The sequence below is a fragment of the Myotis davidii genome, unplaced genomic scaffold (assembly GCF_000327345.1).
Source record: "Myotis davidii unplaced genomic scaffold, ASM32734v1 scaffold37, whole genome shotgun sequence".
Lineage (NCBI taxonomy): Eukaryota > Metazoa > Chordata > Mammalia > Chiroptera > Vespertilionidae > Myotis > Myotis davidii.
This window is the reverse complement of record NW_006289395.1, coordinates 1,265,066-1,289,733: the sequence shown is the minus strand read 5'-3', so window position 1 is coordinate 1,289,733 and position 24,668 is coordinate 1,265,066. Positions and strand designations below refer to the sequence as shown.

The following is a 24,668-nucleotide window of genomic DNA, read 5'->3' as shown; positions in this document are numbered from 1 at the left end:
GGGGGGGGGGGGGGGGCAGTGGGTGCTCCTCTCAGTTCAGAAAGCTGCTTACAAACCTTTGAGAGTACGTCTGGCCTTAGGCAGGAAATGGTCGCTCATACTTACAGCTCCAATTAAAAGAAGTGCTAATAGTGAACTTGACATTGAAGGATGACGCAGGAAAAATAACAAGGAGACACCATAATGGATATTCATAATTATGCTGTCACTGAGTCATTTAGAAAAGATTAAATTATATTTGGGATCCTATTTCAGAAGTTAGAGATCCCGGTCGCTTTGATCACAGTCTTTTTTTAGCTGCTCGAAAAATTCTTTCATGTAGTTCTTTCAGGGGGAGGACGCGAACTTAGCAGCGTGGAGGGAGGGCTCAGTGCTGGGCTCGCTGCAGAAGAGTCTCAGCTTCTGCTGTCACCTGCCCCTGACCATGTTATTACATTATTTCACTCACATTTAAATATAGCCTCTCGTTACTCTTTAAGTGCTATTTGTACACAGCCTTCTCTTCCCAAGTAAATAGAAAGGCCTCGTGAGTTAAAGAAAACTGATCCTAGAGATTTATTCAGGAAACTGATAGGCCCTGGAATGGAGGCATTCAGTCTTGTATCACAAGTTGCTGTATTTCAGAGTGGCAATGAATGCTGATGCAGAAGCTATAAAATAGACCACCGAGAACCTCACCTTCCTCCAAGAAGTAAGTCAGGCCACTAAATGTTGAGCTTCCAGAGAATGGCAGGCTATAGCACAGACCCTAAAACTCACTCTTTAAAGTATACAATTCTTTACACTCATTTATGGATAATAAAGAACATTACAAACTATTGAACAAAAATTCTCCTCTTTTCTCTAGCTTGGGAAGTCAAAACACTGGGGATAAGGGGACAAGGGCAAGTGCTGGGGGGTAGGGGAGGCCGGGGGGGTCGTCAGTGGGGGAAAAAAAGAGAAACATATATACTAGTATTTGTAATACTTTAAACCAGGGGTCCTCAAACTTTCTAAACAGGGAGCCAGTTCTAAATAAATAAATAAATAATAATAATAAAGTATACAGTTCAGTGGGTTTCAGCATATTCACAAAGTTGTGTAGCCATTACCATCGTCTGATTCCACATGCTCATAATCCCTGAAAGAAACCCTCCCGTTAGCAGGTGCTCCTGCTCCCCTCCCCCAGTCCCTGGCCACACTAACCTACTGTATGTTTCTGTCTTTTTTCAGGGAATTAGTTGTGTGAAATAAAATAGGCTCTCAAGTGTTTGTTGAAACAAATATATAAAGTAACTGATAAATTATTTCATCACCTTCCATCTACTCAATAATAGTTTAAAACATTTCACCAAGTGTGAAGCAGTACATTTATTTTATTTAATCGTTACTTAACCAGAAAAATGGATTAGGATATAATACATCTGAAGCATTCCACCTAGTGGGGGTTTTGAATAACTTATCCATCCAGTCACTGACTATGAACATTCAGTTCCATCTCTCCACCTCCTCGCTCCTTTGTGGTCTCTTTTATTTGCTGTGTTTGAGGGACTATCTGCTTGGAATTCATTTACCTACAGTTTACACGTGTGTGTTTATGAGAAAGTGACTCACCCGCTGTCTCCCCTGTACTTACTTAGCACTCGGAGGCCTGGGAGCTTGGGGCATAGGGTAGGCCTGGACACGGCCTCCTATCCCAGCAGTCGGTGTCCGTGGTCTGGATCAGACCCGATGGGATTACATGCAAACTCGCCATTCTCGTTGCCTCTCATTATCAGGCCAACCCTCCCGGTGTGCTTGCCCTTTTGGATGAGGAGTGCTGGTTCCCGAAAGCCACAGATAAAACCTTTGTTGAAAAACTAGTTCAAGAGCAAGGTTCCCACTCCAAGTTCCAGAAACCCCGGCAGCTGAAAGACAAAGCTGACTTTTGCATCATACACTACGCAGGGAAGGTAAGAGCTGGAGAACTGGATTACCTGGTAAAAGTACAGTTTGAAACTTTGCTTCATGTGATGGAGTTTATAAGAGAGGTGCTGCTAAACATTTGTAAATCCCTAAATATAGTGTACACTGCAATTGAGGGCCTTTAAGACAATCCTCTTAGGTTGCTCTGTGAACGTCTGTGGGTAAGGCTAACTGTTTTTGTCTGTTTTTCCGTCTCGCCTCGTTCGGCTCTGGGCGGGCCAGGTGGACTACAAGGCGGACGAGTGGCTGATGAAGAACATGGACCCCCTGAACGACAACGTGGCCACGCTGCTGCACCAGTCCTCGGACAGATTTGTGGCCGAGCTCTGGAAAGATGGTGAGCACGCTTTACGTTCGTAACTCAGGTTGGCCGGAGTCGTTTACGATGAAGGATTGCCTATGGTTCTCTTACATATCTATGTGCACATATATTTTACTCTAATCCTCGTTCCCTAGAGCAGGGCTGCCATTATCTCGGGATTTACCCACTTTGAGAATACTTGTGTCACGAGACATCTGCCCTCTTGGTCAGATGCTGTGGGGAGTGTGGGAACCTTCTAGGCTCAGAGCCAGAAAGAGCTGCATATCCTCGGGCCACCCTGGCTGAGTTAGACTATAATCCAAGGGCTAGGGGACATGAAACCCGAGAAGCCCTGTGCATTTTCTCTGTGCCACACGGAGGTCATACGTCCTAGCCACTGCCGGCCTCCCCTCCACCCCCAACCCTACACACACACACACGGGCTGGTGAACACACTCAGATCCCCTGTGTGTAGACCAGTTTCTGTTCCCATCAGTCCTGAGTGCTTTTCTTTACAGGAGCCTCAGGGAATGTCTTGGCGATGTTGTGTCATAGACTAGAAAGTTGTTAGTACAGCACACCTCTGTGTACCTATGCAGTGGGCACCGTATCTTCTAGAGCTTAGCTCTCCCTCCGCATCTCATCCTGACTGTGCCCCACCTCTGTGCTTGGCCTCAGGTCATGCAGGACCTTAGCCCTGGACCTGCCCCTGGCTAGGCCTGGACTCCGAGGCCATCCTGTTTAGGAACCTGGCTCACCTCTGCTTTTCCTGTAGCAGATCAAGAGCTTGTGATGCTGCCTTCTCAGAGGCAGAGAGAAAGACACAGAAAGAAGGGTGTAGGCAGTTTGGGCAAAAGGAAAGAGGTGGGAAAGCAGAGTGAATGCAGAGAAAGTGAGCAGGGGAAGATAACTGTATCAAAGGTGATCTAGTCAGGAATGATCACATACATCCGCCCGAGATGCGAGGAGCCCACGCGGCAGGCACGCTGCACACATGCATGCGTGTGTCCTGGGACAGCAGTGCCTGGGACAGACTGTGTAAAGGCGGGACTCGGAAAACAGATTAGGTTCCCAACTCGTAACATGGAAGCTTTTGATCTTGATGCCTTTGGGTGAACGTCTTCAGCCGATGCTGCGTGTCCCCTGGTGCTTGCTCTGACCGGTCAGCCGAGGGGGCTGCGTGAGGGCCGAGAGCAGAGACTAGCGTGTTCGCAGTGCCATCACTGAGGGACTCCCAAGCCTGCTGCTGTGAATCTTAGATGGAAGATGGGGAACTAGAACCGGGACTGTGAGCTCCAGTTGTGCTAAACAGCGTGTCCACAGTGCTAGGAAACCCAGCACTGGAGCTGGAGCTGCACGTGGGAAAGGCCGCAGAGAGGAGAGGAGCAGTGCTGCCCCTGGACACTCGTGTTCTGTTAGGAGTCAGTTCCGCTGTGACTGTCCTGGGCACGACGTGGGCTGGCGTCCCGTGGCCCCTCCTCCCGGCCCTGCTTAGGTCTCAGCGCACAGGAACGGGGCGGGATGAGGAGGCGGAGGTCTGAGGACCAGACATATCTGGTGAGTGCTGCGTGAAGGGGACGCTAAAATGCCATGAAGGAGGAGGCGTTTTCCTTGTCCTTGAAGGAGAATGATTTGTTACATAAATAAAGAAAACTGACGTTTACCCAATAGTGACTAAGTGCCGGGCAGTTCTCAGCACTAATATGCAAGCCTCCATGTCTGATCAGGCCTTAAACACTGAGGGTGAGCAGGTTTGCGGTGAGCTAGCTCACCAGGGGAGCGGAGCGTTTCGGAAGTGAAGTTGGCATGGGAGAAGGGGTCCGAGCAGGGGGAGTGAGTGAGCAGAGGATGGAAGTGAGGGGATCGCAGCTCAGGACGCGTGGTGCCTCTGGGCGTTGGAGTGGGGCTGGGGCGAAGGGTACGGCCAGGTCCAGGTTGTGAGCAGACCGTGGAGAGGCCTGATTGCCGGTCTCAGTGGACTTGACTCCACTGAGTAAGTAGCTTCCGTAGGTTGTGAGCCAGGGCAGGTGAGACGTGTGGCCTGAAGTAAACACAGTGTTTGGCTGTGGGGTTGGTGGGAAAGAACCTCGAAGTGGGCATGGAATGAACAGGAAGAAAGGAACAGAGGAAACTGGCGTTTTTACTTTCCTGAAGCCTCAAAATCCGATTTTCTCTTCATTTTGAAGGGGAAGAGAAGCAGGTATTTGGGAATTAATGACAATAGTAAAGAAAGTGGGTCCTGAGTAACAAACTGGTTCTGAGATTGTGAACCACTTTGACTCCTATTTTGTAGTTTCTTAACCGAAAATGATATTGTGGAGAACACCTAGTGATCACCTGCCCATTCACTATAACAAACGCACATGTGTAACTGTGTGTACCCTGGTTACCATCTGGAAGAGTCTCGGGGAATGAGGAAAGATGCGGCCCGGCCCCAAGAGCTGGTGAGCCAGTGGGAAACGCAGGATATGCAGATGCAGCCTAGGACAGAGCCGGCCTGTTTTGGCTCCCAGATGTGAGAGAGCCTCTGGCAGCAGTGGGTCAGAAGTTGCAAGAAAATAAGGTTTGGCCGGCAAGGATAGAGATGGGGGCTCAGTGGTCCATGTCACAGCTGATGTGCCTTGTGGGCAGGGCCATATCTAGAGCATGCTCCCTGCCTTTTTTTTTTAATCCTCATCCATGGATATTTTTTCCATTGTTTTTTATTTTTATTTTTTTAGAGAGAGTAGAAGGGGGAGGGAGAAGCATAGACTTGAGAGAGACACAGTGATTGGTTGCCTCCCAGGGCTGGGGATTGAACCTGCAACCAAGGTACATACCCCTGACCAGGGGATGGAACCCGCAGCCCGTAGTTCACAGGCTGGTGCTCTAACCACTGAGCAACAGCGGCCAGAGCTCCCCTGGCTTTTTGTGCTTTCCATAGCCACGAAGAACTTACTCGGTTCCAGAAACGCTGAGAAAAAACACTTGCAGCCTTGCTGAGCTCCTTCAGTCCTGGCCCGAGGCCTGTGCGTCTGGATTTAGTCCACAGCTCGGACCCACAGCCCGCACAGCCCCGCTGTGACCCTTGCCTTTCTGCAGATAGGCGCTTGGGCGCACGTGTGGTCCATTTTGTCAGAAATAGGCTGCTGGCAGTCTCACCAGCCCCGGATCTGACTCGGCTGTGCTGGCATCCGCTCTGGAATATTCCCCGAGTCTGCTCTCCTCATGATGCTGCTGTAGGAAGGCCTATCGTCCATCAGTGTAATGGACAGTTATTCAGTGTGATCTGAGAGCCAGGATCTCAGAGGTCGCCCACTGTCAAGGGAGCGGCAGGGGGAGCAGCAGGACTGAGTTTCATCCAGAAAGTCAGGGCAGGCCCAGGAGTTGGAAGAGGGTGTGCGAGGGTGGAGAATTCGTCGCTGCTCACTCTGGGTGTAGAGATCTCTTGGGATAAGGGTAGCTTTTTCTCCAGGAAAAGAAAAGAACCCTGGAAAAACATGTATTTTTCTATTTTTTCTATTGTTACAACCACATAAAGGCAAAAGCAGAAAATAATAATTGGACCACAAATGTATGAGTATGTGTTGTATGAATATAGTTTCCTGTGAAGGTGCAAAATCTTGACTAGAAAACACTATGTATTAAAATAGACTTTGTGTTAGGGTGTTAAAGATTTTTCTCAAGGCCAAACCCGGAGAAATAAGATTTTTGGTGGCAGCCCTGCCCTAGAGACTCATAATGCCCTACTTTCTGCTAAGAGATGTTTGGGGATCTCTCTCCCAGCTGCACGGGACTTCTCAACACATTTCAGGGGGGCTTATAGACCAAAAAAAACAAAGATTGCATTTCTTATGTAAATGTGCCTCGGGGTATCAAGTATCATCTTACTTATGATTTGAAGTTATTTTTAACATTTTGCTAAGCAGAACTTGAATTTTGTTTTCCTTAATGGTAATTACCTCTGTATCAGTAATGTGTATTTGGAGTAAATTGTATTTCCAGAATCTGTATTGGAAGTTGCACAGCAGTGTCAATTTTTGACAGTAAAAGTTACTAATGCGTACACTTATCAGAATGTAACTTACTGCCCCTTGTCCTAATGAGCTAATTGCAAGATGATTTTATGAAGGTCATTTAACACTGGTGTGATAAAATGCTCACACCTGGAGTGGGTAATAGGCATTTTCATTCAGATTAAGTCTATTTTATAAAGAATTTGTCCAAATGTGAAGATTCTCTAATGAGTAATGTTTGCATGGGATCTTCCCAGGACTAGTGACTCTCGTACCCGATTTCAAAGTTTACTTGTGATGTCGAATGTCTTTCACACTAACTGAAGTGTTTGTGTATTTGCTCTTCTGTCCTGTTTTTGCTGTTTCTCTGCTTTAGAGATTCAGAATATTCAGAGAGCTTCTTTCTATGACAGTGTTTCTGGTCTTCATGAGCCACCAGGTGAATGTATAAAGCCTGTAGGTCTTCCAAAACAGAAGGGTCCTAAGCCCACAGGAAGAACTTGCAGGGGGCTGGCCGGGCGGCCGGGCGGGCAGGGTAGAGGGGTGCGGCTGGTTTCTGTTATTGTTTCGCTCATAGACCTGCATGAACCTTTCATTTCATGCTCAGTTTTATTCTACTTCAAGGCAACTGTTTGAGTGCATAAACAATTCAATTGCTACTGCCTACACATTGCTTCTTATTTTATGCATAGCACTTGCAGCACTGCATATAAAAGGTATGTCACTACCTTTTCCAGTAGTGCCGTTTTGATACACAGTCCTCCAAGGGAATGGTTAGGAATTGATCTACTAGTAATGTCTTCTTTGTCTTTGAGTTACCGTTAAGTTTTCAACTCTAAGAAATTCCAAAGAGGAGTTTTTTCTGTAAGTCATTAGCATTTATGAACAAATGAGTGCATATTTATCTCACAGGTGTTGGTCTCATCGTTATACCTCTTATTTGAGATTTATGTGCATAGCTAGCTAGTTGGCTTCTTTTTAACTGGAGATAGTGAAACTGTCCACCAGGCTTGATATTTGCAAGGTGAGACTAAGATAGAGTGCATTGGTGGTAGAATTTGTACCTTGAACTTGAAATTGAGCCCCAGATGGGCCTTGTGGTCTGAATCCTTAGCCCTGTTTTAAAATACAGCCTAACCATGCTAGAGGTCCCCCCAAAGAACAATATAAAATGAATATTACCCAGCCTTCAGTTATTTAGTGATGTTATCATGTAATGAAATTAAAAGTACAGTCAAATTCATCTTATAAAATTTCCTTTATACTTTTTAGAACATGATAATGCTGAGATCTATACCCAAAAGGTTTTTAGAAACTATGTTGAAGGGATGTGCCCATTTTTATCCAAGTCTAGATTCCTGCCATCAATTCTAGTTGAAAAAAGTAGATTGCAATCTTCAGGGGCCGGGGTGGGGGGGGGTGGGGGGGAGATCATGCCAAAAATGATCCCATGAATTGGAATGGATAGTCCACAGAACTGTCCTCCGTCAGCCCGGACCTTGGGGGCTCCTGACCAAGTTGAGGACGTGGGGGAGGAGGAGAGAGCCAGGAGGTAGCTGTCAGCCGCGACCTGCCTGAGACTTGTGCTTTGTTAAAAGGTTAGCGCTTGATCTTCTGGACTTCCTCCCAAGCTGGAGTGCCCTCTCTAAATCCGTGTCCTTTCATCTTCGGGATTTGTGATATTTAAAGAGAATTCCAGGTGTGAGCTCTTTGGGAGCCGGGACAGTGCCTGTTTGTGGTCACTGTCGCTTCCTCAGCACTTGGCGCAAAGGTGGCCCCATCAGTAAGTCCCTGAGGGAGGGGGCTGGTGGGTGCGTGGGGGTTCCACGCCCACTCTCACGCGCAGCAGCTTTGCCCGCTGGGCCTCTCCTCCCCTACAGTGCGCATGTTCCTCCTTGTGGACCAGGTGTTCTCTGTGCCCAAGCACAGGGATGGAGCCACTTCACTGGCCTCATTCTGGCGGGGAGTCGGCCCACTCACCTCCCCACGTTCGCCCCTGGGCACATTCTCACCTGAAATGTGCGGTTTGCTCTCACGTGAGGTGTCCTTCGGTTGAGTTACGCAGCTGAACCAAGTATCCGGGGTCTCCGTCTCTGCCTCTCCTTAGCGGGCCTCCTTCCCCCACAGCTAAGTGTGGTCTTGAAGTTGTGTATCGTGTTTCTACAGCAAAGCGTTTTTCTCCTCGATCTGTGTTTATGGTTTCGAACCCCCGATAACAGGTTTGAAATGTAAATGTGAGGCTTTAGCATTTCCCATGATTCCTCAGAAGACAGTAATGACGGGGTTCCTAGGGATCCAAGCTGCGATGGCCTCTGACATGCTACCATGCAGTGAGCATCTCTCTAAGAAACCACAAAGAACATGCATACTGTTAGGAAAACAGCATTATGGGGGACTGAAGACTTTTGAGGATGAAGATGAGAGCCTGGGATAAAGAGGGGTTTCCAGACGCATCGGGGACCAGTGCAGAAGAGAGAGGAGCAGAATCCCTAGAGGCGAGATGAGGAGCCATACAAGTTTGTGCTACCAAGCAAAGGACTGCTTTCCTCCAAATATAAGATACTTTGGAAGTCTGGACCTCTGAGACCGCTAGTCATGGAAGATGCAAGCACAGTAAACCAGCAGAGAGGGATGGCGACCTCAGAGCTGTGGGCAGGGTTCTCAGATCCACTGGGTCTGCGATAGGGCCTCTGAGTTTAGTTCTGAGCCTGGCTGTGCTGGAGGGACAGCGTGAGCTCCCCCGCGGGTCGTACCTGCAGCCTCCAGAGTAGGACCAGCTCAGTTTCTCTGATCACTCGCAGGTGCTGGGTGGCAGCTGACATCTGAAAGGTGCCACCAGAGAAAATGTGAGAAGTACATGAAGCAAATGTTAATTATTGATAGAGAAGTCCCTCGCTCCTTTTGGTCCTTCATAGAAGCAGGACTTGCAATACAGTAGCAGCAGTTGAGACAGAACCACCAAGGAGGGGCCGGTCACTGCTCTCGGAGGGCTTCCTCAGTTTCACACACTCTTTGGGGTCTTCCTTCGTCTTCTGATGTCACCGAGTTCTTACCTGCCTGCTTGTCATTCGGGGGAAAGGCTTTACTTTAGCCGTGGTTCACACTAAGAAATGATGAAGTTCTGACTTCCAAAACTTTGAACCAGTCTTCCTTTTTTTTAATATATTTTTATTGATTTCAGAGAGGAAGGGAAAGGGAGAGGGAGAACATCAATGATGAGAGAGAATCATTGATCAGCTGCCTCCTGCACGCCCCTACTGGGGATCGAGCCAGCAACCCAGGGATGTGCCCTGACTGGGAATTGAACCGGGACCTCCTGGTTCATATGTCGATGATCAACCACTGAGCCATGCCGGGCAAACCAGGAAGTTCTACTTAGATTCAGGTAGCATGACTGATAAAATGATAATTGTGTAATCTCCTTGTAGATTATTATGTCCGTTGGTCATAAATCTATTTTTAGTGCCATTTTAGGAACTGTGGTTCAGTACTTTCACATGGTTTAGTGCTTATTTCAGTTGTCATCCCTTCAGTAGACGAAGGTTTCATTGTTGCAGTGTGGTCTCCTCCTCCATGTTTTTCCTGGAGTCTCAATGGGAGTGGGGAGCTCCAGGAGAAACAGCCTTGGGGACTGCAGCTGGAGTTCCTGAGGTCAAATGGGGACAGTGACACTTAGTTCTCAGGGCTCTTGTATCAGACGAGGCAACCTGAGCCTGCGCCTGGCACACGGGACGTGCCCAAATGCCTGGCGTCTGGCACTGCACTTGCCGCTGCCTCCGCAGCTGCTGCAGTGGCTGGTGCACCCTGTGCTGGTGCAGTTGGAATGGTGCAAAACAGAAATCGATTAGCGTCTACTCCATGGCTAGTACTTAATGCAAGTCCACTTTTACTCATGGTTCCCCGAGGCCAAGCTGGTCAGCAGCCCTGCCCTGCTGCCCAGTGCAATGGGTTAAGTGCACGGGCCCTGCCCAGGGGAGACACAGAGAAGTGCGGTAGGAGCTCTGCAGGATGAATGGGCTTCCTGTTTGCCCAGCACCGTTGTCGGCAAACTGCGGCTCGCGAGCCACATGCAGCTCTTTGGCCCCTTGAGTGTGGCTCTTCCTAAGCCTTAGGAGGACCCTAATTAAGTTAAAAACAATGTACCTACCTATATAGTTTAAGTTTAAAATATTTGGCTCTCAAAAGAAATTTCAATCGTTGTACTGTTGATATTTGGCTCTGTTGACTAATGAGTTTGCGGACCACTGGCCCAGCAGCTTTGGCTTCTGCGGGGGTGGGAAGTACAGAGGAGGCAGGTAGAGGAGGCAAATTCAAGTTCAGCTTGCACTGGTGCTGGGAGAAGGAGCAGTGTTGTCATCCTCTGGACTTTCTGCAGTTTTCCTAAGAATTCCCAAATACTGTAAAATAACTTATATAGCCCTGTAAATTTGTTATTACTGGTGATATAACAAGTGGAGGTATATTATGAAGGTATACTAACTGATGTTAGGGATATTATGAAGGTATACTAATTGATGTTAGGATCGTTGCTGAGAAGTCATAGCAGTTACATATCTGTGTCTGAATTTGTTTTTAACTGTTAGTATCATTTCAGTGTCCATCAGTGTGGAATTGTCTCAGTTTGTTTAAATGAGCATTGAGAACATGCGCATGCCTAGCCCGAGGCATGTAACAGTGCCAGGTGCCCGAGGCCTTTTGTGGGAATATCTGATAGGGTTCTAATTTATTACCATCTGACTATTAAATTAACATTAAAATAAGTTTCTCCCCTTCCTGTGGTTTTTAGCCATATTAACTGCAGTGAGTCTCTAAAGTGCTGGCCTAAATAATTAAAATTAAATGTAGCAACACCAGTGTTTGGCCCGTGCACAGACAGGAAGAACGTGAAAATCTCACGAGCCTCTCGTCTCCTGAGGTTGTCCCCTAGAAGAAGGGCCGGTTAAGCATCTGGCACTAGACAGTGTCATTCTTTTATCATTAAAAAAATTACTCATGCAGTTTTATGAGATAGATGATGACAAATTGCATTTTTCTTCTCTTAAATAATAAATATGCCCTTACAGATGGCAGCTCTGTGGAGCTCATCTCACCTCTCACTAAGTAAGCTTTTATAGTAATAAATTGTCTGTGAAAATACTTTGAAATCTTTTCTGGCTACTGGGCAGCCAGCTGGTGAGTTACAGTGCCCACGCGCAGCCTGGCCAGGCTCTCCTGGCACCTCGGGGAGGAGAGTTTGTAGCAAGAGGATCAACAGAGCCCAGAAACCGCGGGCTCTGCACGGGGAGGTTTTGTTTTAGTGGCTGTGAAGGTCTTAGAAGGAGCAGAGATGCTCATTTCAAGGAGCTGCTAGAATCTTCCTCATTTTCTGCCTTTCTCTGATTCCTGCTCTCACCATTTTCAACAAGAAAATGTCTTTGTAAAATAGAGTTTTTTATAGGTCTTGATTTTTTAGTGAAATTGTGTTTTATTAATGTGGCCCAGGTCATTTAATGCAGTTCCCAAAGTGTCTCTCTTACAAGATAAATTTGTTCATTGTTGGAAGCTAACCCTGATTTTAAATTTTTTAATTAAGGGAAAAAAAGAACTGAAAGTCCAAAGCATGCTCAATGTTTAGCTTTGGATTACCTTTATTAAAAATAAATTTAAGCCCTAGCCGGGAGATGTGCAGGAGGCAGCTGATCGATGTCTCTCTCTCATCGATGTTTCTAACTCTCTATCTCTCTCCCTTCCTCTCTGTAAAAAATCATAAAAATATATTTAAAAAATAAATAAATAAATTTGAAAACTAGTTCATTATGAGTGTTTTGGGGTTGCTAGTGTCAAAGCGACTCCTGCTGGGGACAGCACTGTGACCGATGTCATGCGTGTAAAGAGCAGTTCAGAGAACTGGGGGCCAGTGTGTGGAGTTCCCCGCATGGTGAACACCGCTCCTCCTCTTTCCTTGTTTGAGGTGTTGTCTAAGCCGGTGGTCAGAGGGGTGCAGCAACAGCAGGAAAGGGCTCCCCGGGCCCTGCATGTGTTAGACGCTGGACAGACGTCCGTGGGGAAGCCCAGCCCCGCGAGGAGATACACAGAGTAGAGGGAGGTGCCCCATGGAAGTGAGTTGAAGCCTGGAGGAGGGAGGAGCCTATTTAGTCTGGAGGCAGGTAGGATCTGGAGCCTGAGAAGCACCAGGTGAGGAACTGCCAGGCTGCAAGCAGGGGTCTGCAGTCCCGGCAGAGAGAGCAGGATGGAGACTCGAGGGCCTGTGTCTTTCAGAAAATGCACCCGGTCTGCACAGCTGGAGCTTCGGTGTGTGGGGGAAATGCCAGGGAGGCTCCTTCATTGAGCACCTGAGTGTTTCACAGGTACCTGTAGGGCAGGTCACACCACAGAGGGGACACTGAGGCTGGAGGAGTTGGGGGGCTGGGTTCCAGATCACGCTTAGGGTGGGCAGTGCTTCTGCCTCTTGGAGCGGAGTTCCCATCACTGTTACGTGACTCCTTGGACCATATCCTATAAGCAGTAGGAGAAAGTAGATCTTAAGTGGAGGGGAAGATAACTCATTTAGCTTTATCCTTCAGAGCTACTTGTTAGTCATTACACACGGACAGAGGCATAGCAAGAACCTGTGTGGCAGGGGGAGAGGACACAGGGAGACTGGGGCCGAGGAAAGAACCAGGTAGGAGGTTGCAGAATCCAGGAGAGGGGTTAGAGACCCCACGAGGGCAGCGAAGAGGAGGGATGGATGGAGAATGTTTGAAAGTTTGGTGAGCAGCTGATGTGAGAGGAATGGAATCTGACCCTTGGTTTCTGGCTTGAGTAAGTTGGTCACGTCTGCAGGAAACACAGGAGGGACAGGGTAGCATCGGGGGCAGAGAATGTGCTCGCGTTTAGGATATTGATCTCTGCCCCTCCTACCGCCCATTCTCCTCACCCAGCTCTTCCTCCCCAGCACCGTGGGGCTTGCTCCCCTGCCCTCACCTCTTCTCACCCTTCTCAGATGGCCCATCCAGTCTCCTAACTGTAAACACTAAGCCAGCAATCCCAGATTTCCTTGCGTCCAGACCTCTCTCTGCAGCAGCCTGGTATGTACACTCAGTTTCTCATCTCTACCTTGATGTCCCACAGGCACCCCAACCTACACAGTTGGACCCCATTTTCCTACCCACAAAGCCCACCTCTCCCCCATCTTCCCGATGGCACCACAAGCCACTGAGTTCTCAAGCCAAACTCCTAGGAGTTATTCCTGACATGCCCCTTTCCCGTATTTTCTGTCAAGTTAATCATTAAAGTAAGTCACGTCTCCACCAAAATAGGTCCTGAAGTTTCCTCCTCTGTCCCTGTCCTCTAAGTCTCACAGTTCAGCTGCTGTCATCTTTCTTAGAACCTGGACCCTACAGTGGCCCCTGTCTGGTCTCCCCGGCCTCCTCCCCACCATCTACACACAGTGGCCAAGGGAGGGTCCCTCGTGCTGCTTCACTGGCGCTAGCCTCTCGCACTTCTTCCTGCCCCTGGCCCTTAGCACATGCTGTCCCCCTCTCTGGAATATTCTCTCCTCCGGCTCGTTCTTTCCCTCTTGGCAGTAAGTGTAGCTTCTCCAGAGAGATCTCTAACCACCCATCTCTCTCTCAGCATCTTGTTCTTTTTGTCAGTGCATTTCTCACTTTGTAGTTGTAAATGTTTTTTTATTCCATTTATTCACTAACATCTGTGCATCGAGCCTGTTATGCCAGACATCATGCTAGGGGCAAAGGTGCAACGTTGAGTAAAAGCACACATGACAGGCGCTTAGCGAGAATGTGGAAGGCAGAGGGGCCTCTGTGACTTCTGGGTGGAGAGGAGAATATAGATGTTTGGCGACTGATGCTGGGAGTCGGGTGTAGGTCATTGAAGTCACAAATGAGATCACCCGGGATGAGGCTATGGCTTGGGAAAAGCAGGTCAGACAGTGTGTGCCTGGCCTTGCATCCGGCCTTATCCTAGAAAGGCTTTCAGGGGTGTTGAGTTTGGACCCCTTGTGAGTGCCCCGGCGTACGGGAAAGGCAGAGAAGTCATCGGGGAGACTGAAGTGGCTAGAGAGGTCGATGGAGGTCAAGGAGAAGGTGGGGTTCATGAAAGGAGCCAGGAGTGACGAGAGGCTTTAGGATGACGCTCTGTGGTCAACAGGAAAATACTAGTATATCAGGGTCAAGTAAAATAGATGTTGGACAGCCTGCTCTTAACACTTGACCGGTGGTTGCCTGAGTGTCAGGTGGAGGAAGGAGGGCAGGCTAGCAGCCAGGGCGCTGGGCAGCGGGAAATGAGTGGAGAGGATGCGGAGGGGCCCACGCATGAACTACTCGGGAAAGAAGCTTGGCTCTGAGGAGACAGCGAAGTGGGCAGGCGCAGGTTAGAGGAAGCTCATTGCTTCATGGCACACGCAGCGGTGGGGTTTGGTGAGGTTTTTGCCAGAGCAAGTAAGAGGGACAGGTTGAAGGCCAGGGAAGAAAGGTGGTCTCTGAGGTGGATGGCAGGCAGAGTCCTGAGCACAAACGGGTAGCTTTGATCTGAACCCCTGAGTCTGGTGGCTTCGCTAGGAGAAATGGTACTGTAGTGTGCAGGCTGGGCCTGGGAATCGATCCGACTTCAGCCCCCACCTCCCCACTTCCATTTAAGACATGCACGACTTGAAAAGTTGCCTTACCTCCTGGGTCATGGTTTTCTCTTCTGCACAAAGCTCATTGAGATCTTGAGGTCCCCACGTACCTTCTGTTCTGGGGAACGGATGAAAGAAATGCAGGTGGCTGTTAAGATTGACAAGGGCACATTAACAGGGAAATTAAATTGATATTTTGATTAAAATATTTCAGTAGTGTGTTTTATTCATGTAACAGTTTTTTCAAATGAGAGTGTATTATGCACCAAATGTGGATGGTGCCCTGTGTTGGACTTCTGTTTGGAATCCCATCATTAGAGGTGTTAGGTCTGTGTGGACAATGTGAACCCTCAGCTGAAGGATCTGAGAAGTGTAACCATCATTAAGCGTAGCTTAGGCGCTGATTCTTTTTAGGAGGCTCCTTCCAAATTTGTGCTCTTGCCCTTTAATAAGTTTATTCACGCTTTGAGGAGAGAGCTGAAGTTTACTCATTCCCACAAATCTGAACTAATGCAATCTCTCCCTGCAACTTGAATGACTTTTTTACTAAAATCCTAATGACTGATGAGAGATGGCTCTGGTCCCTATTCCTGAGCCATATTCATTAAGTGGATTTGCTTTGTACAAGTGTTATATTTTTACGTATATCTTTATAAGCCTTTCCTGTTTTGAGACTTGTCATAATATCCATTTGTGTATCAATAATGCCAGCCAGTGATCTCTCATATACCAAGTAACTGTGTATGTAACAGGCAGATGTTACCAGGCAGAGTCCCTGAAAGTAGCGCAGCGGAAGGCATCTGCTGGTATGTGGCCTGAAGCTGTCAGAGCTACACTACCCGCCCTTGAAGTGTGTGGCTGTTGGTCCCACGGCTTGTGCAGTGTCTCCGTATGCTGACTGCCCCCCTAGATGGCATCTCTCCTCATCTGTCCACAAGCTTGTGCTGCTGCACTCACTGTGTCTTGTCTTCCCCGCTGGAGAGTGGGTTTGACTCGTCGTCCTCTTCCTGTCTGTTCACCAGTGGATCGAATTGTGGGCCTGGATCAAGTCACGGGGATGACGGAGACAGCTTTTGGCTCTGCCTATAAAACCAAGAAGGGCATGTTCCGAACCGTCGGCCAGCTCTACAAAGAGTCTCTCACCAAGCTGATGGCGACTCTCCGCAACACCAACCCCAACTTCGTTCGCTGCATCATTCCCAACCACGAGAAGCGGGTATGTGTCCAGCACGTGTTTTTTGCGGTTCAGAGGTAACACTCTCCTTTCCGGTCAGGCTGGGAAACTGGACCCGCACCTCGTGCTGGACCAGCTGCGCTGCAACGGTGTGCTGGAAGGCATCCGCATCTGCCGCCAGGGCTTCCCCAACCGGATCGTGTTCCAGGAGTTCCGGCAGAGGTATGGGCCGCGCTCACCTTTCCCACCTGCCTCACAGCACGAGGTTGGGAGGCATTCTTTTCCTGTTCCCTGGAGAGTCCGATTTCTTCACATGTGGGAAAGGCTAATCCTTGTTACCTTCGCTTTTGGTCAAAACTGTTGAGGGCCTGCTTCATGGGGAGGTCGTGCTGTGACTGCTGTGGTGCTTCAAAAACCTGTCTGCAGGGTCGGCTGAGGCTTATTTAAACAGTTCCATTTGGGGCTTGAACTTTTTTTTTTATTATTAATTCTCACCTAACAGTATTTTTCCATTGATTTTTAGAGACAGTGGAAGGAAGGAAAGGAAACATCAATGTGAGTGAGACACATCAATTGGTTGCCTCCCGTACTCACCCCCACCAGGGGTGAGGATCGAACCTGCAACCCAGATATGTGCCCTTGACCTGGAATTAAAGCCGAGACACTTCAGTGCTCAGGCTGATGCTCTAATCATTGAGCAACACCTACCAATGCTAAACATAATTATATTTTTAATATATATTTTTTATTGATTTCAGAAAGGAAGGGAGAGGGAGAGAGAGAGAGAAACGTCAATGATGAGAATCATCAATCAGCTGCCTCCTGCACACCCCCTACTGGAGATGGAGCTCACAACCTGGGCATGTGCCCTTGACCAGAATCAAACCCAGGACCCTTCAGTTCACAGGCTGACGCTCTATCCACTGAGCCAAACCAACTAGGGCCATAATTATTTTTTAAGCTGATATTTTAAAATACAGTCATGCCCTCATAACAATGTTTTGGTTAAAGACAGGCCACACCCTGGTCAGTCTGGCTCAGTAGATACAGCATTAGCCTGCATCTGCAACCCAGATATGTGCCCTTGACCTGGAATTAAAGCCGAGACACTTCAGTGCTCAGGCTGATGCTCTAATCATTGAGCAACACCTACCAATGCTAAACATAATGTCCCAGGTTCGATTCTGATCAAGGGCACATACCATGGTTGTAGGATCCTCCCCGACCCGGGCCCTGGTTGGGTCACATGCCAGAGGCATCCAATCAATATGTTTCTCCCTCTCTTCCACTCTCTCTAAAAGATCAATGGGAAAATATCCTCAGGTGAGGATTAACAATATATAAATAAATAAATAGATAGATAGATAGATAGATAGATAGATAAAGACAGGCCACATATATGACGGTGGCCTCATAGATTATAATGGAGCTGAAAAATTCCTGTCACCTGGTGACCTCACAGCCATTGTAAGGTCACAGCACAATGCATTCCTCATGTGTTTGTGGTCTTCTGGTATAAACAGACCTGGTGAGTTGCCATTCATATAAAAGTACAGCACATACAATTATGTACAGTATATAATAGTGGTTGCCAACTGGTGGTCCGTGAGGTCCAAAAGGTTGGCTACCGCTGGTGTATAACACTTGATAATGTAATAAATGACTACAGATTTATATATTTACTATACTACACTGTTTATCATTATTTTAGAGGGTACTCCTTGTATTTGTTAAAAATGTTGTTGTAAAACAGTGTGCCATGTTTTATTGGCAGCAGCGTCATTATCTCATGTTTCCCGCATGTCTGATTACATCATCTTCTCTGTGCTTCATTTAACTCATGTTTTGTACAGTAACATGAATAGGCTTGTAGCCTAAGAACAACAGGCTATACCATACAGCCTATAGGTGTGCAGTGGGCTATACTGTCTAGGTTTGTGTAAAAATAACAGAAATGGATGCAATAGAAATGGGTGAAAACTTATGATGGGAAATTGGTTTTTTTAATGTATTGCATAATTTTCTTTAATATGTAGTTTGTTTTTCTCCTGGAAATTGGATTTTCAATTATGGCAGCCTTTGTTGTTCCATAAAATAAACAAGCCTGCCATCATAGGATGGCCCTTTCTCCCACTGTTCCAGAGGGAATCCGTTGAGCAATTATTCCAGCCCTTATGGGTTTGGGGGAACCTGTATTATGGCCTCGTTGTATGATAAACAGTCTGGTAGACTCTCCCTTTTTATGGGTAGGAGAAAAAGGTACATAATTGACATCCAGAGGACAAAGTTGATGGTGTAGCCAGCATTCATCTTTAATATAGCCGACTGCCTATTGGCTCCACTTTATTTTTATTGAGGTGTAAGTACATAAAACGCACAAATCTTTTTTTCCAATTACACTTTACATTCAGTATTATTTTGTATTAGTTTTAGGGGCATACCACAGTGGTTATATAATCATGTGCTCTACCAAGTGGTCCCCTGATATATCCAGTACCCCACGTGGCACCATACATCTACTAATCTACAATAATAAAAGACAGATATGCTAATTGACTGTACCTTTGCTATGCCCCCAAACCATGCCCACCGGCCAATTAACCCAACCAAGATGGCGGCCGGCAGCCACGGAGCTGAAACAAGCAGGAGGCTTGGTTGCCCGGGCGATGGAGGAAGCCAAGCTTCCTGCCTGCCCTGAACCAGCTGTGGCCTCCGCTCATGGCAACAAAGTTTCAATTATAGAAGACAAATAAATCCCAGATACCTGCTTCCAGCCAGCCTCCGCTGGGAGCTTGGGTGGCTAGGGGTCGTGGCCAGCCTGCAAACAGCCATCAGTCCCTCACCCAGTATGGCCACACCCTCATGGGGTGAGGTCCCCGCTGTGGGGCTTAGCCAGCCTGAAAACTCGCTCAACCCCTCACCCAGTCTGGCCAGGCACCCCAGCAGGACCCCCCACCCTGAAGGGGCTATGGTCAGCCTGCAAACAGCCATCAGCCCCTCGCCCAGGCTGGTCAGGGACCCCAGGGAGGAACCCCACCCTGAAGGGCTGTGGCCAACCTGCAAACAGCCATCAGCCCCTCACCCAGGCTGGCCAGGCACTCCTATATAATAAAAGGGTAATATGCACATTGACCCTAACAGCAGAACAACTGAGAATGACTGGTCACTATGACACACACTGACCACCAGGGGGCAGATGCTCAATGCAGGAGCTGCCCCCTGGTGGTCACGAGAGGGCACAGGCCGGTCTGAGGGACACCCCCACCCCGGGGTGCACAAATTTTTGTGCACCGGGCTTCTATATAGTATATATATAAAAGCTTAAGCGACTGGTCAACCAATTACTATGACGTGCACTGACCACCAGAGGGCAGATGCTCAACACAGGAGCTGCCCCCTGGTGGTCAGTGCGCTCCCACAGCAGGAGCAGCGCTCAGCTGACCAATCAGCGACAGACACGGCTCACGGCTGGCCGCCACAGCCCAGAGATTGCATTAAGCCTATCAAGCCATGGCAGCAGGCACAGCAGGGCCTGGATGAGCAGGAGTGGCAGGCAGGAGCAGCAGGCGGTGTTGAACTGCCAGTTTCGGCCCAATCCCTGCAGACCATGCTGAGGGACCCCACGCACCGAGCCTCTAGTTCTCAGCCTGTGGGTTGCAACCCTTTGGGGGATCGAACGACCCTTTCACAGGGGTCGCCTAAAACCATCGGAAAACACATATATAAAACACCATGCTTTTATTCTTCTCTGCCACAATTTTTATACCTCGTCTTTGACATGGGAGAATGGCCTTATGTTCATTTGTTTATTTTAAGAACTAGAAAATCTGATTACCGCTTGGTTACTTCTTTACGCTTAATTTGACATGATTACCTATCATATTGCCTCGTAGAGAAAGCAGAACTCAGTTAGTGGGTAAACAGTCACAAATTTTTGCCAAAACCTTTTGGCTGCTTTTCTTACAGATACGAGATCCTCACTCCAAATGCTATTCCTAAAGGCTTTATGGATGGCAAACAGGCTTGTGAACGAATGGTAAGCTTTTCTTGATTTTCCTGCTTTGTGGACTATGGATATAATCTTTTCCTACAGCAAAAAATAAATGAACTCTTTCGCTTTTAGATCCGGGCTTTAGAATTGGACCCAAACCTGTACAGAATTGGACAGAGCAAGATATTTTTCCGAGCTGGAGTTTTGGCACATTTAGAGGAAGAACGGGATTTAAAAATTACCGATATCATTATCTTCTTCCAGGCCGTTTGCAGAGGTTACCTAGCGAGAAAGTAAGTGGGCAATCATAAAGGGGGTGGGAGGTGTCTCTTCTGTGACAGATCAAAAGAAGGACATAGTTAATAGAGCAGGACTACAGACCACCAGCCAGGGAACGGGAGGGACCCTGTCGCACTGTCGGCATTGCCTCAGGCCCGCGGTGTGGGACGTGGTGAATGGCAGCGCGCTGTCAGGCAGCATCTCTGAAGAAAGGGGAGGGCATCCCTGATGGGTGCCTGAGGCAGGCTGGGCAGCTCATGAACTGACCTGGGCTCCAGCAGCAGCCATTCCCGTGGTGTCACTGAGGGCTTGATTGATACATGGACCTACTCCGTGTCTTAGCCAAATAAGAATGGTTGCCTTTAGGAAGTGCTCTCATGACAACCGCCGTTACGACGCGCTTTTCTGTACGTGACGAGTTTTTCCTGCTGTCCCTCAGGGCCTTTGCCAAGAAGCAGCAGCAGCTCAGCGCCCTGAAGGTCCTGCAGCGGAACTGCGCCGCGTACCTGAAGCTGCGGCACTGGCAGTGGTGGCGCGTCTTCACGAAGGTGGGCTGCGGGCTCTCCACGGAGCACGATCGCCCCGGGACCACCCTCCTGCAGGAGACGTGATGATAAAACTGCTTAATTTTGTCACAGGTGAAGCCGCTCCTGCAGGTCACCCGCCAAGAGGAAGAACTTCAGGCCAAAGATGAAGAGCTGCTGAAGGTGAAGGAGAAGCAGACCAAGGTGGAAGGGGAGCTGGAGGAGATGGAGCGGAAGCACCAGCAGGTGTGTGCTGGCTTCTTACAGGGGCACACGTCCCGGCTGACGTGAGCGCCCCACTGGCAGGAACTCGCACACGTTAATTGTGGTCGCTGTACCCACCTTGAGGCGTATCTGTCACTCCTTTCCAAAGCGTAGGCATTCGAGGACAGAGACAACACATCCGTTACGCCATGCATTTGTCTTTATATGAACCAAAGTCAGCCTCACCTCTTGCATTTTGTCTTTGTTGTATTTGGACACACAGATGAGCATGTCTGCTTATCAGACATGTATTTGCACCTGTTTTCAATGAGACTCACAGTGTTACTACCATCCTGTAACTGCTCCTGGGGGAAATAGAAAAAGGTAAAAAGATGAGATGGTGCAAGGCCACCACCTGCCTCTCTGCAGTGACAGTGGTCTCCAGTCCGTGTCCCTTCCCAGGCAGAAGTGCTTCATGACAAATAGAGGCTCAAGAACTGTTTATAGATGACAGGGATAGAACTGGAGTGTTCAAGGCCAAAAAGATTAACAATAAAGGCCCAAAAGTCACTTGATACCACACAGCTTTCGCAGTCACCATGAACTTTATTACATTTGAGTGTTTTCCCTCTCCTGTTTTTCTGGCCCTTCGTAAATTATTTTAATAGAAGAATGGGAGTTCTTAAAATAGCATGAGTTTAATATGCTACAACTTGAGACGGCAGAAACAACTAAAGTGTTTTCATCTGGCTTACTTTGCTACAGCCAAAAACATACTTGGAAGTTTTGCCAAGTAAGTTTTGGCGGTAATATATTTGTAACTTTCCATTTCTTTGGTGCATTGACCACTGAGATCTTGGTGACTGTATCTGTGTGTGTGCTGAGGGCAAGTCCTAGTCCTGGGCACTGTGTTGTGATTGCAGCTCCTAGAAGAGAAGAACATCCTTGCAGAGCAGCTGCAGGCGGAGACTGAGCTCTTTGCTGAGGCAGAAGAGATGAGAGCCAGGCTCGCTGCTAAGAAGCAGGAGCTGGAGGAGATCCTGCATGACTTGGAGTCGAGGGTGGAAGAAGAAGAAGAAAGAAACCAAATCCTCCAAAATGAAAAGAAAAAAATGCAAGCGCATATTCAGGTATCTGTGATCACTTTTATTTAGAATTCTATTTTGGGTTTTCCAAGTGAACCTGTTGAATGAATAGAAGCTATGGGTTTAGATTCTTAATGTGTATTTTTTTATTGTTGTTGATCCTCACCCAAAGATATATTTCCCATTGATTTTTAGAGAGAGTGGAAGGAAGGGGGAGAGACAGAGAGAAACACTGATGTGAGAGAGGCGCATCGATTGGTTGCCTCCCGCACGTGCCCTGACCAGAGAATGTGTCCTTGACCAGAATCAAACCCAGTACCCTTCAGTCCACGGGCCAATGCTCTATCCACTGAGCCAAACAGGCTAGGACTCTTAATGTGTATTTAGGGCAAGAGGAGTCTAGATTATAAGTACCTACTCTTAAAAGATGACCATCATTCAGAGCACACAAGTAATAGATTTTCTTCAAACACAGATTTATTGTTTTGAAGAAGAATCTTTTTCATGTGCTGATGTGGCATCTTACAATGTAAAGTGACTCAAAGTAGAACTCCCAAGGTCTGTAGCCTTTTGTAGGGAACATAATTTGTCCTTGGTGTTGTCATTAATAATTGTGCGCTCGCTCCATTCATTAGCTAGGCATCTATGAGGTGGTTTGGCTCATAAGAAATGCTTAGCACTGACGTAGGAGGTGGCCAGGAACCAGAATAAAATACTCAGTCCTTGCTGGTGGCTACTTTCTTACAGATACAAGCTGTACAGGAAGCACAGCTATCGCTGTGGGTGAATTCTCAGACAGATGATACAGACAGTAGTTGCTCTGCGCTTGCCGTCGGACACACACCCCTCTCTTTCTCCTGCCTCCCTCCCTCAGCCTATCCAACATGCTCCGAGCATCAGGGCATCTGTATCTTCCACCTTCGCTTCAAACTAAGCTTCTTTCCTCCATGTCTTCCCCTTAATATTTTCTTACCCCATAACTTATTACAAAACACAGATAATTCAGATGTTTGTCAAAACCGCAAAGGATATATTATTTCCGTGGCAGATACCCCATACAGTAAATCATCGGGACACTTTCCATTCTTCAACGTACACAGCTTTCAGATAACCCATAATAAGTTAACAGAATATCACAAAAGCTGTAAAAAGTGAATAACCTTTAATTATCAAGTCTAATCCTAGACTTTATTCAAAGAATCAATCAATGGAAGTCATCCAGCTACCTAACATTGGGGGGGTTATTAAACCAGGGCAATGCTATACTGTTCTAAATATTAAGATGTTTATTTTTATGGGCACTTATAATATCTGGATAGAGATAGTTGCAAAATAGTGTACACAATGGATCGAGTTTAAGGTATTTACATAACATAAATTTATATGTAGTATTTTATATGGGAATATGCAGAATATATATAACACCAACAGCAGTGTTTCCCTGGGGGCATTATCAGCAGTTTTGATTTTCTGTTCTCTTTGTTCATTTCAGTAATATGTTTTACTCATGGGGGAAGGGCCCCGAATTCACCTCTAATCCCCCAACCTACTTTTTAATATAAACTCTACACTTTAACAACTTCCAATAAAATACTTGCATTTCTCTATTTAGAAAACAAATATGTCCTTGTAGAAATAGGGTGTTTTTATTTTGGTTTGGTTTTTCAAGGCTTTTTATCTTTGCGTTCTTTACCTGATATTTCTAGGGTTTTGCACTGTTAACTTATTCTCTCCCTTTGCGACATGTAAACACATTCAAACACATTCTAAAAATATTTACGGTAATATTGTTACTATTAAGTATTCCTGTTTTTCCTCATGAAATACCAGAGGTTCATGCTATTAATTGCATGGACCGTGGGGAAAATTCAACCTTGTTGCCCCTTACTTTTTTCTTTCTTCTCTGAGGTTTGATCCCAATGTGCAAACCTTATTTGGATTTTGATTCAAATAAACTAATATATGTAAGTGGCCTTTTAGTGATGCCTACCGCCTGGTTTCCCAAATGAAATGTGTTTTGGATTTGCTTCAAAATAATGCTAAGGGAGAAGGTGGAGGCAGAGAGGAAGTGAGGTTGGCCATGAGCTGATGCTTGTTAAGGCTGGGCTGCTGCATCTGTGTGGGGCTCAGTGTGCTGCCCTGTGTCCTTCATATCTGTGTCAGGTTTACACAATAAAAAGTTAGTCTTTTGCAAGGGTTTCATTTCAGAATCAACCATGAGTAAATTATTTAACCAGAGTTATCCTTGACTCTTTCTTTTTTTTTTTAATATATTTTTTATTGATTAAGATTTACATATGGTGTCCTTGTCCCCACGTTACCCTCTACCCCCCCCCCGCTCTTGCCCTACCCCCCCGTTGTCCGTGTCCATTGGTTAGGCCTATATGCCTGCATGTAAGTCCTTTGGTTGATCTTCCCCCCTTCCTCCCACCCTCCCCTACCCTCCCTCCAAAGCCCAACAGTCCAATCAATGCCTCGCAATCTCTGGATCAGTCCTTGTTCATCAGTTTATGTTGTTCCTTATATTCCACAAATGAGTGCGTTCCTGTGGTAT

General features: G+C 47.2%; 1 protein-coding gene across 1 annotated transcript in view; it reads left to right on the top strand.

The window, feature by feature from the left end:
• The window catches only part of MYH10 (myosin, heavy chain 10, non-muscle), a 141,703-nt gene that overhangs the window by 84,210 nt on the left and 32,825 nt on the right, over nt 1-24,668 (top strand). Inside the window, 10 exon segments of the mRNA XM_015562590.1 lie at nt 1,758-1,931; nt 2,167-2,281; nt 6,617-6,679; nt 15,880-16,073; nt 16,132-16,253; nt 19,998-20,067; nt 20,155-20,315; nt 20,741-20,849; nt 20,940-21,071; nt 21,953-22,159. Coding sequence (XP_015418076.1) covers nt 1,758-1,931; nt 2,167-2,281; nt 6,617-6,679; nt 15,880-16,073; nt 16,132-16,253; nt 19,998-20,067; nt 20,155-20,315; nt 20,741-20,849; nt 20,940-21,071; nt 21,953-22,159 — 1,347 coding nt within the window.